Source organism: Nyctibius grandis, chromosome 2 (assembly GCF_013368605.1).
Source record: "Nyctibius grandis isolate bNycGra1 chromosome 2, bNycGra1.pri, whole genome shotgun sequence".
Taxonomy (NCBI): domain Eukaryota; kingdom Metazoa; phylum Chordata; class Aves; order Nyctibiiformes; family Nyctibiidae; genus Nyctibius; species Nyctibius grandis.
This window is the reverse complement of record NC_090659.1, coordinates 111,803,661-111,816,050: the sequence shown is the minus strand read 5'-3', so window position 1 is coordinate 111,816,050 and position 12,390 is coordinate 111,803,661. Positions and strand designations below refer to the sequence as shown.

The 12,390-nt window shown below is 41.8% G+C and overlaps 2 protein-coding genes across 3 annotated transcripts in view; one reads left to right on the top strand and one right to left on the bottom strand.

Annotated features, from left to right (window-relative positions):
* Positions 1-224: 224 nt before the first annotated feature.
* BIRC2 (baculoviral IAP repeat containing 2) lies at positions 225-11,280 on the top strand. 2 transcript variants are annotated; one of them, XM_068419743.1, is made up of 9 exons: positions 225-550; positions 2,318-4,384; positions 4,492-4,591; positions 5,716-5,794; positions 6,392-6,440; positions 7,598-7,840; positions 9,064-9,318; positions 9,491-9,532; positions 10,385-11,280. In XM_068419743.1, exons 2-9 carry the CDS (start codon positions 3,511-3,513, stop codon positions 10,576-10,578), a joined length of 1,836 nt encoding a protein of 611 aa, XP_068275844.1. In that variant the 5' UTR covers positions 225-550; positions 2,318-3,510; the 3' UTR covers positions 10,579-11,280. The 2 variants fall into 2 exon arrangements, with proteins under 2 accessions (XP_068275844.1, XP_068275836.1); XM_068419735.1 differs by having other exon boundaries at positions 225-612.
* TMEM123 (transmembrane protein 123) overlaps positions 4,719-12,390 on the bottom strand; it is a 34,414-nt gene continuing 26,742 nt past the window's right edge. Inside the window, exon 6 of the mRNA XM_068419771.1 lies at positions 4,719-4,991. Coding sequence (XP_068275872.1) covers positions 4,970-4,991 — 22 coding nt within the window. The 3' untranslated portion in view covers positions 4,719-4,969. The remainder of the gene's footprint in view (positions 4,992-12,390) is intronic.

The following is a 12,390-nucleotide window of genomic DNA, read 5'->3' as shown; positions in this document are numbered from 1 at the left end:
CCAGAGGCGCTGCCCGCCCCAGCCGTTCCCCTTCCCGGCGGCGAGGAGCACAGGCCGCCCGCCAGCCCCGCACGGAAATCCCCACCCTGGGCCGCGCCAGCCGGGCCCGGGGGAAGCACGTTCCGCTGGCGGGTTTCCCCGGCCGGCAGGAAAGTACCTAACGTCCTTGCTGACGCCGGCGGGGCCGTGGCCGCCCTCCCCCCTCCGTGCAGCTACTGGGACGAGCGGGAGGGCGGCGACGCCGAACGGAGAAGCCGGGTGGCCGGAGCCCTCCGGGGCCGAGGGCACTGACAGCCCAGGGGAACGCTCCTCCCGCCGGCAACCGCCACACGAAGGCGCTCGCTTGTGGTTCGGGAGGGACAACCCCGCAACCCGGCCCGCCGAGAGGGACCGAGGCAGGGGACGCTCCGCCCGCCCTCTCTCCTTCTCCTCAGGCCGCGCATGCGCCCGGCGGTCGCCGGGGCTTTCCCGGTGCGGCGCCTCCGCTCGGAGTTTCCCGGGCAGGGGCGGTGCCGGCCGGGGGCTCCTCTCCCTCCCTCCTCCTTGCCAGGCACGTATATAGGCTGGGGCGCGCACCAGCCCTGCCCGCTGCGGGGGGCCCGGCCGGAGACCGTGAGTAGGGGGGAGGGCGGGGTGCAGGTGGGGGCCGGGGCCGGGGCCAGGGCCAGGGCCAGGGCCAGGGCCAGGGCCAGGGCCAGGGCCAGGCCGTGGCCTGGTGGGGCCCTGCCGCTACTGCGTGGGGCCGCGTCGTGTGGCCGCGCCCGGCTGAGGGGCGGCTGTGCCCGTCACCGGGCTCGGCCCGCGGCAGAGGAAAGCCGGGGCGGGCTGAGGGGCCCGCTGTGCCCCAGGCCGTGGTCCCCAGCGCCGGTGCGGAGCGCGGCGGCCCTGCCGGATGGCCGCTCAGGGAGGCCTTGCGGGAGGCCCGGGGCGGCTCCCAGCGACCCGCCGTCGCGGCGGTAGCGTGAGGGTGGCAGAGCGGCGAGCGAGGCCCGGCCGTGCCGGGGCGGGGCCTGGGGCCGTCGGCGGGGGTGTAAACTTAGCGAAGGGTGCATAGAAAGAAAAGTTGTTCTGCCTGGTTAATAACACAAGCGCAGAAGAATATTAAATTGAGTTTTGAGGTTGCTAGACTTTAAATATCACGTACTATGTGTTGAAATAACTTCTTAGTATTGCTGCAGGGTAATGGAAATAAAAACCCATGAGATTCAGAGCAGCTGGGCGACTCTGGAAGTCAAGGATCCTCAGAGCTATAGTGGAGGATAATATTAGAAGAGCATTTGGCAGAAGTGACTGCAGGATCTCAGGTTTAAGTGATCCTAAATATTTCAGGATTATCAGGGTCTCAGTTTGCTCTGATATTTCTAGAATTTATTCTGAGGTATCTGACTTTCTCCAGTACGGAAACTGGCTTAACTTCTTGGACTAGCATCGTTCATGTATGTTGACAGCTTAGTGCCACCCTCTGTGTTAAAGGAGTGGATTGGTGTACAGGATTTGTAACTCGTGCTTGGTGATTAAGAAGCTACTAGTAGAATCATGGAATCGTTTTGGTTGGAAAGGACCTTTAAGATCATCAAGTCCAACTGTTAGTAGTAATAGTGTGACCATATTAAGAACAAACCTACTAAGAGCTATTGAGATGAGTAGGAAATGCTCTGCTGTTTTCCAGTAGGTGATTTTTCTAGGGCTATGTCATCATGACATGTATATCTGTTTTGAGTCTTTCCTGGAAGAACTTTTTAGAAACTGATACTGTAAACCAGACTGCTATACATGTATATATGAATAAATATAAAGTTAGATATTTAAAAATCTATGAACTTTGTATTTGCTCTTGTCTGAAATTTTTGGTGAAGTTCAGTTTTGCTGATGTCCTGTGCTTTAGGTATCATTGGATTTACCTAAATAAGAAATTCCAATACTCTTAATTTAAGTCAGTGTAATAAAACCGGATCTTCATTGTTTGAGAATCTGTAGACTTAAACCAAGTTAAATGGATGCTACTTCTTTAGTACAAGATCTTACCTTTAGTTACACAGCTTGTGATCAAGCAGCCCAATTCATCCTTCTGCCAAAAAAAGTTCTGCTTGTGGATGTAACAGGTTTGTGTATGTGCCAGTAACAGGGAAGTTAAGTGTGTACAATCCACTCCATGTGACAGTATATAAAATTGGCTCCCTGAAACTTTCTAGCTAACATTGCAAAAAAGCTTACATTGAGATTTTAGTGTTTCAGTTTGTGTAGTTTCTGTTTATATAGTCATTACATGCACTTCATTTTGTATATTTTGAAACACTCTTCTCTTTCTTTCTTACAGGTTTTGTTCTGCCCAAAAGAATTAAATGAGTGAAACTATAGATACCTACAGTTTCTTCTTGCGAACAGTCAGTATCAATATGGAGGCGTAGGCACCTTAGAGGGGACTTTAGTCTGAACTCTGGGAGGTAGTTCTGTGCACAAATAAAGAAACTAAGGCTTCATTTTTTTTTAATCTGAGGATTCTGTTTGCTTCTGCATGCCATAAACATGGCACACAGAAAAAACTTAATTCAACGGTATAAAGCCTTAGAATGTCCCAGTACAAGGCAATTCATTTATGTTAAATTTGATAACTCTATACTTGTAACTAAGGCACCAGGTTAAAACTGAAATGCTCTGTTCAGTCTGTGCTGGCAATGTTATAGACAGAAAAGCCTGGGGCTATTCCAGGCTTGTTAATTAAGACAGTTCATTCTTGTCAGAGACAGTGTATAGGATTTGTTTATCTCACAGCTGAATATTCGATGTAGGTGAAGTTGAGTATGAACTAACTTCTTTAGTCTTAACAATTAGTACAACAATATGCAGAAGTTGAGGGTTTTTTGGAAGTCTGGTAGTAGCAAATATAACAGATCAAGTCAGTAGTGTCGGTTCAGGGTCTCTTTTTTCATATGCCTTTTGAGCTTGATAAACCATTATTTTCAGCCTCCTAATGAGGTCCACAAACTAAAATCTTTACAGGTGTACAAGCTGCATATTTATCAGCTGTCTAGGGTGAAATAGTTCCTAAATCACTTAACCTATGTTCTGGTTAAAAATGATGTTGTTTTAGTTGCCCCTCATTTTAGTTTCTTTATTGACAAGGGATTTTGATAAACCCATTTGAGGTTTTTCCCCTCTGGATCCCACCTCAACTAGCCTGACAAATTGGTACTGCTCTCCCAGATATACAGTACAAGGAAACCATGTGATGCCTGTGTGATTTAAGGGAAAGTCCTTTTTGACATGCTTGCTTCAATTGTCAGTTTTTGCACTGAAAGCAGTTGTGTAAAGTACAAGAAATTCCCAAATGTTTAAAGGCTGTTAATCATGAGGCTAGTCCTACTCACATAGGCATTCAAAGTTGCACATTAAAGTATTTCATTTTCAGGTTCTTAATTTTGTACAGGCAGGGGTTATTCTGAATTGCCTTTAATGCACACAACTACCTCCCAGAGAAGACTTGTCCCATTCTTCCAAAGATAGTCCATTATGAACATAATGGAAAATAGCCCTTTCTTGGCTAGCATCATGAAGCAGAGTGCTTTGTGTGATGAGCTGAAGTATGACTTATCCTGTGAACTCTACAGAATGTCGACGTTTTCTACTTTCCCCATTAATGTGCCAGTGTCTGAACGGAGTCTTGCCCGGGCTGGGTTTTATTACACTGGTGTGCAAGATAAAGTTAAGTGCTTCTGTTGTGGCTTAACATTGGACAACTGGCAACCAGGAGATAATGCTATGGAAAAACATAAACAGCTGTTTCCTAGCTGCAGTTTTGTTCAAAACATGCTTTCAGTTAACAACCTCGGACTGTCCTCTCATTCTGCCTTTTCACCTCTGGTTGCAAACAGTCTTTCACCATCTCTGCATTCCATAACACTTTCTCCAAATTTAGAACAAGTTGGATATTTCAGTGGCTCTTTTTCCAGTTTTCCTCAAGACCCAATAACTACTAGGGCAGTTGAAGACCTTTCATTCTTGAGACCTAAACTCCACAATCCTTCTATGAGTACAGAAGATGCTAGACTAAGCACGTTTCACTCATGGCCACTGACATTTCTCTCACCCACTGATCTGGCAAAGGCTGGACTTTATTACTTGGGAACAGCAGACAAAGTTGCTTGTTTCACCTGTGGTGGTCAGCTGAGTGACTGGGAACCAAAAGATAATGCTATGTCAGAGCATCGGAGACACTTTCCTAACTGCCCTTTTGTGGAAAACCTTACCCGAGACCAGCCAAGTTTCAATGTTTCAAATGTGAGCATGCAAACCCATGAAGCACGTGTCAAAACATTCATAAATTGGCCAAGTAGAATTCCAGTTCAGCCTGAACAGCTTGCAGATGCTGGCTTTTACTATGTAGGTAAGAAAAACTGATGTGTCTGGTTTTATTCATATTCCTATGTCAGCATTTACTTTAAAGTAAATTGTATGAATGTTTGCTAGATATTTTGCCTTGTTTTTTTAAAGGCCGCAATGATGATGTGAAGTGTTTTTGCTGTGATGGTGGGTTAAGGTGCTGGGAATCTGGAGATGATCCATGGATTGAGCATGCAAAGTGGTTTCCAAGGTAACTTGCAAAATCTTTATCATAATTTGTTCACATCCTTACTGCTTAAATACTTATAATTTTAGCAGAGTTTAATTGCGCTTAATAGTTAATTAAAACATTTTGTTGTTAAGCATGCTATTTAATGCTTTCCACTTCATAATTAAAAGCTGTGTGCATCCCCAAATCACTATTAGCAAGTGAGGTTGCGTTGTTAATGAGCATACTTATCTGAGAGAAGCGGTCAGAAGCAGACTGAAGAGAGCAAAAGCTGCTGAGAAATGAAGGAACATCTGACTCCTTTGGTGTAGTTCTGTGCCCATGCTGAATGCTCTTGAACCAGTTTTTCAGCAGGTGTGGTTTATTTTCTTAGGTGTGGAAAGGCTTGTGAAGGAGGTTTCAGTGGTTGTTTAACATGTCTCTGTTGGAAAAATGACAGAAATAACTTTTTAAAATGTCTGCCATAGTTAAATGGCAATTGCATACCTAATTGCTATCTGTGCATGTGGAAATCTCCACCTACATAATGACAGAAATAGCTGCACTTAATTTCAGGAGAGCTGATAATAATTCTTCACATTGTAGATCTCCAACTTGTCTTTCATGGGCAGTTTACCAGCTACTGTTGGACTACGCGATGTACGTAGAGTTAAATGACACCTTTGTTTCCTTCTGCGTTACTCCTGTCAGTAAATGTACTTAAGAGATATAACTGCATTAGTGAAGCAGATCTGGCTTTGACAGCGGTGTTAAATTTTGTTAACTTCTTTCGAATGATTTGAGTAGGAGCTAAGAATGGTGAAATGCAAGAGAGAAACAGTTTATCACTGCACTTTGTAGTGACGCTGACATGGTATCATTTCTCATGACTTGCCATTTTGATTAGAAGTGGTAGCAGAATGTAAAGCTGCTGCATTTATATACCTAAGCCTACTGACTGCTGAACATCATGGAAAAGCTTTATCAAAGTGTCACCAGACACCAGGCTATATCAAGCTTCCAATTAAGAGAACTCTTTGCCTTCTGAAGGAAGAGAAAGATGTATTTAAGTTATGCTGTGTTATTGTAAACTTTTATTCTTCTGTATTTTTTTTTCCTTTGGCAAGTAGAAAGTATAATTTAGTACACTTTTGTCAATGTTTCAGGTGTGAGTATCTGCTTCGTGTAAAAGGAGGAGAGTTTGTAAGTCAAATTCAGGCCAGGTTCCCCCATCTTCTTGAACAGGTAAACTTTACTGTTCTGTCATTTTGGTTTTGCCTTGTTGAAAAGTGCTATGTTGTTCTTGGGAGTTTGGTCCATCCTTCAGCCTCATTTCTGCATATATTTCTACTAGGTTTCTAACATGGTAAATGCTCTTCATGAGCACAAAAATAAAACCAGTGCTGAACTGGTTTTAGTGCTGGCTAATGGACTTGGACTAGTAGAGTTTAACGTGTGCAGATTACTTATGGAAAGTGCTATGAGGCAGTGAGCTCCTTCGTGTCAGGAGAGGGAAATTCTGATTGCGTAAGTTGCAGTGAATAATGCAGATCAGTAATTGTTATTTCAGAAATCAGTCAGGGACAGACTGAATTATTTCTGTCCATAACTCTTCTGGCAAGAGTAAGCCAAACTTCTCTTCATGGAAGTGGTCAGCACGACCTTTATATTGATTACATAGTTGCACAAATTTGCAGACTTGTGTAACCACATGTAAAATACTTAAGGGGTACCATTCAGATAAACAGCTTAGCATGGTTGATGAGGGAAGAATGTGTTAGAAAGGTATGTCGGGGGAAAAGCAATACTTTGGTACTAATGTCGTTCTGTTGTGTTCCACAGCTCTTGTCAACCTCTGATACGCCTGTAGATGAAAACATTGATCCCCCAAGTATGTATATTAAAGCATGTTTTTAAACTTCCTCAGCATTTGGTCAGATTGGATGAGGCTTTGAGCAACCTGGTCTAGTGGAAAGGTGTCCCTGCCTGTGGCAGGGGGGTTGGAACTAGATGATCTTTAAGGTCCCTTCCAACCCAAACCATTCTGTGATTCTATTCTATGATTTTGCAAACTTAATGATTGGCTATCCAAAGCTAACTTGCTTAACAATTCTTAGATTTTATTGGAAACAACAATATTATAAGGATTTTCTAACTAATGATAAAAGCTAGGTAGCTTCAATGTTATATGGACAAAGTTCCGGGAAGCACCTTTAAGACGTCTTTCAATTTCCTTATTTTCATACTAGCAGCTCATACTAAAGTTTTTGGTTTTGAATGCTTGGCATCTGCTGAATTTGTGGTTTTTAGTTTAATGGTTGGGTTAAACAAAACAAGTCAATTTGGCATTTGTTAAATTGACCTATGGTATTGAAATTGGTGGAACAGTTGCTAGAGGGTGTCACAACTATGCAGTTATGCAACCCCATTTTTAGACACATACGTATAGCTAGGTACATGCTCTGAGTTGAGCAGTAGTGGTCAAGGACAGGGTAGGACAAGCTGATAAAGTGAAGTCTTTTTGAGCTGGACTGTAGTTGTGGGGGAAATAAACTCCCAGAGGGTGAGTGGGTTATGCTATCATCGTCCCTGCTGCTTGAGGACAATGAGTCAGAATCCCACGTGTCTGGTGCTTAGTAAGTTGAATGGAAAATACTGATCAAGAGCTGGAATAGAGCAATTGTTTGTACTATAAACTCTGAATTGTGATCCCTCCACCAAAGACATTTTTCAAGGCTGAAGTTGGAAATGACTAAGTGTAAAAAAGCTGCTAAGACACAATGAAATTCTCTGTGGTTTCTCTGGATTATCTAGATTTTAGTGAAGGCCTGACATGGATTGAAGTTTATAATGGATTCAGTCCAATTGAATCTAAGTAACTGGCTTCCATTTTTAAAATTAACTACTTAAAGTCTATTTAATTATTGAAACTTTTAAATGTTAGGTATTCATGTCTATATGCATGTGTGTAGGTAATGTTGATGTGTCAGACTTCTGGGTTGTATCGGTGTTTTTATATTATACATGGTGATTTTCCTCTTTGATTAGTTATTCATTTTGAACCTGGAGAGAGTCATTCAGAAGATGCAATCATGATGAACACGCCTGTGGTTAAAGCTGCCTTGGAGATGGGATTCAGTAGAAGGCTAATAAAGCAAACAGTGCAAAGTAAAATCTTGGCCACTGGAGAAAACTACAAGACTGTTAATGAACTTGTGTCTGATCTGCTCACTGCTGAAGATGAGAAGAGGGAAGAAGAGAAAGAGAGACAATTTGAAGAAGTGGCATCAGGTACACATAAGGCATGAATAAAAGTGAAAGCAGGAGTGGTTTGTATTATGTATAGTTTTTATAATTGTTTTTATTCACTAAGTGATTTAGTTTAATTGCTGTTAGGATCAGCTTCTGTAAAAGCATTGTCAGAGTATCTGTGTGGAACTAGCAGACTGGGAATTGTTTCATTCCCTTTCAGGAGGATTATTCATACAGGTGCCAGGGGTTCAGAATCACCTGATTCTCTCCACAGAAACAAAGCCGTATTTTTTTAATCTGTGTGCCTTTAAGTTGCTGTTAATAAAATAAATGGAACCAAAATACTTTACTTGGCACACTCTACTGATTTTTTTTCCCAAATTTGCCTGTTCTTTAAGCGACTTGAATTGGTGAGCCACCATATCCACGTCCTAGAAGGGGCCATAAACTTATAAATTTAGATTTTGTAAGATGGCCAGAGGTCTGCTTTTCTGTGTCTGACTCAACCATGTAGGTCAGCAATTTAACAGTGTTTATTTGATGTGTCTTTAATGTTTCCTATTGTTTTAATTCCATATAAGTTTTGAAGCCTAAAAAAATCCTACTATTTTTGAGTCTGTGAAGCAGTAGTGAAACTTCTCAATTACAAATTGAATTAAGACTGCTTCTTCCCTACTTGCATGTTCTATCAAAAAAGCATGGGTGGATTCAGCCATTAAATCTTAATGGAAACGATTTTTTTTGTTGTTTGTGATAGACTTAAAAAAAAAACCTCCCACGTCTTCTTGTGCTGTTCTTCTGGTTTTCTTGTATTAATTCTGTTGGACACCTCTTAGAAAAGCTTGATTCTATATACATCTCAGATGTGATTTTGATTGCTACTGACTGAAGTTAACCTGTTGGTTGTTGGTGAGTTAGCATTGGTGTTATGCAGAGGCGTTGTTTTTTCTTTGTAGTTCTGCAGAGAACATAAGTCTTGCTAGTGTGAAGTTAGACAAGATCCTGTCAGATAATTTAACCTAGAGATGAGTGCAGGAGGTTTCATTGGTGAAAAGGCTTCAGCTCAGAAGCTGCTTTTATGTGGTTTTCTTAAGTCTATTCTTTATGTGAATACCACTAAAACTTACTGAGGTCTTTATTAATGATGTGTAGTAAGCGAACATTTCAAGTAGAGTTTAAAGAATGTATCAATTATTGTTAAGCAGAAATGCAACTTGAACTAGTGTATTCCTAACAAACATGTAATCCCCTTTGCATTCCAGATGATTTGTCCTTAATCCGGAAGAATCGAATGGCTTTATTCCAACGTTTAACATGTGTACTTCCAATCCTCGGGAGTTTACTGTCAGCTAAAGTTATAACAGAACTTGAGCATGATGTTATTAAGCAGAAGACTCAGACACCATTGCAAGCAAGGGAACTGATAGATACAGTTTTAGTGAAAGGAAATGAAGCAGCCAGCATATTCAGAAACTGTCTACGAGATTGTGACCCTGTACTGTACAAAGATTTATTTGGTATGTCTGTCTTTTTTTTTTTTTTTTTTTTTTTTTTTTTCCAAAAGGATGTATATTTATAGAAGTATAACCAGTGCTGTCGTAGCAACCTAAAGATTAAAAAAAAATCAGATGCTGTTTGAATATAGATTAGTCAAATAACTAGGATTTTTTTTTTTTCATCTTACTTTAGTGGAGAAGAACATGAAGTATGTTCCCGCAGAAGATATTTCAGGTACCTTAAGCTCTGCCTTTTTACTTTAAAGGGTATTGTGGGACAAATAGCTAACATCATAAAAAAGAAAATTACTTTAGTTAAGAAACAGGTTTTATGCTTTACCATCTCTCTAATTATGCTTTGGTAAGATGGACTTATCTGGAAAAGTTAAGTGCATGCCCAGACTTGAAAGCCAGTCTTGTCTGCTGTAAGCTATATCCTGTGCCTTACACATGCTTTTGCACCATAGGAGGTGGAGCTTTCTGGAGCTTCACAATTGAAGCACATGCTGGACTTGCTCCTGGTGCAAGCTCTCATTCAGGCATTTAGTAAAGACTGGACAGTGAATAGTAGGTTAGCATGTCACAGCAGGTATCATCTCTGCTTTTCCAGAGTGGGTTATAGGTGTCCTAAGATACAGCTTGACCAACAGCTGGGTAGATCAAAACTTGTCAGACATGGGATTGAGTTTGCTCTGGTTCTTAGTCGTGTAGTTTAGTATGTTAATAGACTGCAGAAAAGTATACAAGCCTGAATATAGCTCGCTTCCACTGGTCAGGCTGTGCTCTGTGCTTCTAATATCCAAGCAAAAAAAGTACAGCATTTGCTAAAATGTAAACATTGGTTGGTCTCAAGAACTACTGTTGGCCTCCAATCCCTGAGCTGTTTGTTGTCTGACAGAAGTGGAAAGTACAGACTAGTTCCTTGCATGCCACTTTCTGAGCTCTGGAAAATATACTTATTTTCTCACTGCCATCTATATTTAGTGAATACAGATAGGGAAATAAAGGGTGAAATGGAGCATGGCTGTATTCTAATTAGAATGCACATATATTCAGGCTTCTTAAAACGCTAAATATTTTTTTCCAGGTTTACCTATGGAAGAACAACTAAGAAGACTGCAAGAGGAAAGAACATGTAAAGTTTGCATGGACAAAGAAGTTTCTATTGTTTTTATTCCATGTGGTCACTTAGTGGTATGCAAAGAATGTGCACCGTCCCTTAGAAAATGCCCTATTTGCAGGGGGACAATAAAGGGTACAGTTCGTACATTTCTGTCATAAAGAGGGAAACTTGCAAAATGTCTTTGTTCCTGTCATCCTCCAACTGCTGCAGCTTAAGCCAGCAGTGTCTTAAGAATGGAAAATTGTAGTACAGCAGATGATTAATCAGCTACCTAACACCATTGTGTAATAGTAAGCAGTATCATCATTATGAGTATACCCGATCTTCCTTGCCAAAGACTATTTCTGTTCATAAAACTAACTCAATACTAAGGTGAGGTTTTTGTAGCTTTCCTTTCCGAGTAAGGAAAGCAGTTACAGTAGTATGCCCTTGTGTCACTTTGAATGAAACTTTCTGGCTGAGTTCATAAAATGGAGCTTGGCATAACTCTTAGGAGTTTTCTCCGTGTGGATGTGAGGAAATACATTAAGGTTGCTGTTTACTAATAATATTAATTAACATCAGCTAGTGTTTTGATTTTGTTTTTGCTTTCTTGTGGACTTGAGAAACGAGGCTAACTGTTGCAGGAACAGCAGGACTTAAGATTTTGTTCATGTCTAGATACTTGTGTAAAGTGTATTAATAATAGTTTATATGAAGACTGAATTAAAATATTTCTACTTCTCAAGCGAGTGCTTGTTTACTCTGTTCACATTATTGGCTTTTCTCTTGAGACTGCTGTCTTCTCATGACAAAAGTTTGGGTTTGTTTATTTGCCTGCAAAAGTACAATAAAACTTAATTCTGTGTGTCTTTCATTCATTTTTGAACAGGGAAGTGAGCTTCTGTGCTGCTTGGCGATTCCCTCCGGTAAAGTAGGGCTCCAGATTTTTATCCTTATTTAAAAAGAAACAAAACCCCCCAAAACTCCTAACATTGGGTTTGGAATTTAGACTGTGTGTGAAGTTAACAGTATATTTCTAGCATGATTGCAGCCGCAGCATTGAATCAAAGTTTTGGCTAGCTAAAAAAGGCCAAAACATGTACTTTTATTTGTTAATAATGTGACTGATGCTGATTTGTTAGTAGATTCAAGATGTTTCCAGCAGTAGTACTGATCACTAAATTTAGTGAGGACAATTGTGCAAAGGAAGATACAAATACATTCTAGTTACCATCTCTTTGTCTTTGCCTTGTATCTCCAAGCAGTACCTCCTGGGCTGGAGTCCTTTTGAAAATAATAGTGTATATTATAGAATGGTTTGGGTTGGAAGGGACCTTAAAGACCATCTAGTTCCAACCCCCCTGCCATGGGCAGGGACACCTTTCTACTAGACCAGGTTGCTCAAAGCCCCATCTAACCTGGCCTTAAACACGGCCAGGGAGGGGGCATCCACAACTTCTCTGGGTAACCTGTTCCAGTGTCTCACCACCCTCACAGTCAAGAATTTCTTCCTAATATCTAATCTAAATCTACCCTCTTTCAGTTTAAAACTGTTACCCCTTGTCCTATCACTACTTGCCCTTGTAAAAAGTCCCTCTCCTGCTTTTGTGTAGGCCCCCTTCAGGTACTGGAAGGCTGCTAGAAGGTCTCCCCAGAACCTTCTCCAGGCTGAACAGCCCCAACTCTCTCAGCCTCTCTTCATTGGAGAGGTGGTCCAGCCCTCTCATCATCTTTGTGGCCCTCTGGCCTCTCTCCAACAGCTCCATGTCCTTATGTTGGGGGCCCAAGAGCTGGTCGCAGCACTGCAGGTGGGGTCTCACAAGAACGGAGTAGAGGGGCAGAATCACCTCCCTCGACCTGCCGGCTATGCTGCTTTTGATGCAGCCCAGGATACTATTGGCCTTTGGGGCTGCAAGCGCACGTTGCTGGCTCATGTTGAACTTCTCATCAACCATTGCCCCCCAAGCCCTTCACCTCAGGGCTGCTCT

Excerpts from the sequence above, each read along its gene's own strand:
- BIRC2 (XM_068419743.1), top strand. The coding sequence starts at position 3,511 with ATGAACATAATGGAAAATAGCCCTTTCTTGGCTAGCATCATGAAGCAG. Across the intron at positions 7,841-9,063 it reads ATTTGAAGAAGTGGCATCAG|ATGATTTGTCCTTAATCCGG; the intron begins GTACACATAAGG and ends TTTGCATTCCAG. Across the intron at positions 9,319-9,490 it reads ACTGTACAAAGATTTATTTG|TGGAGAAGAACATGAAGTAT; the intron begins GTATGTCTGTCT and ends ATCTTACTTTAG.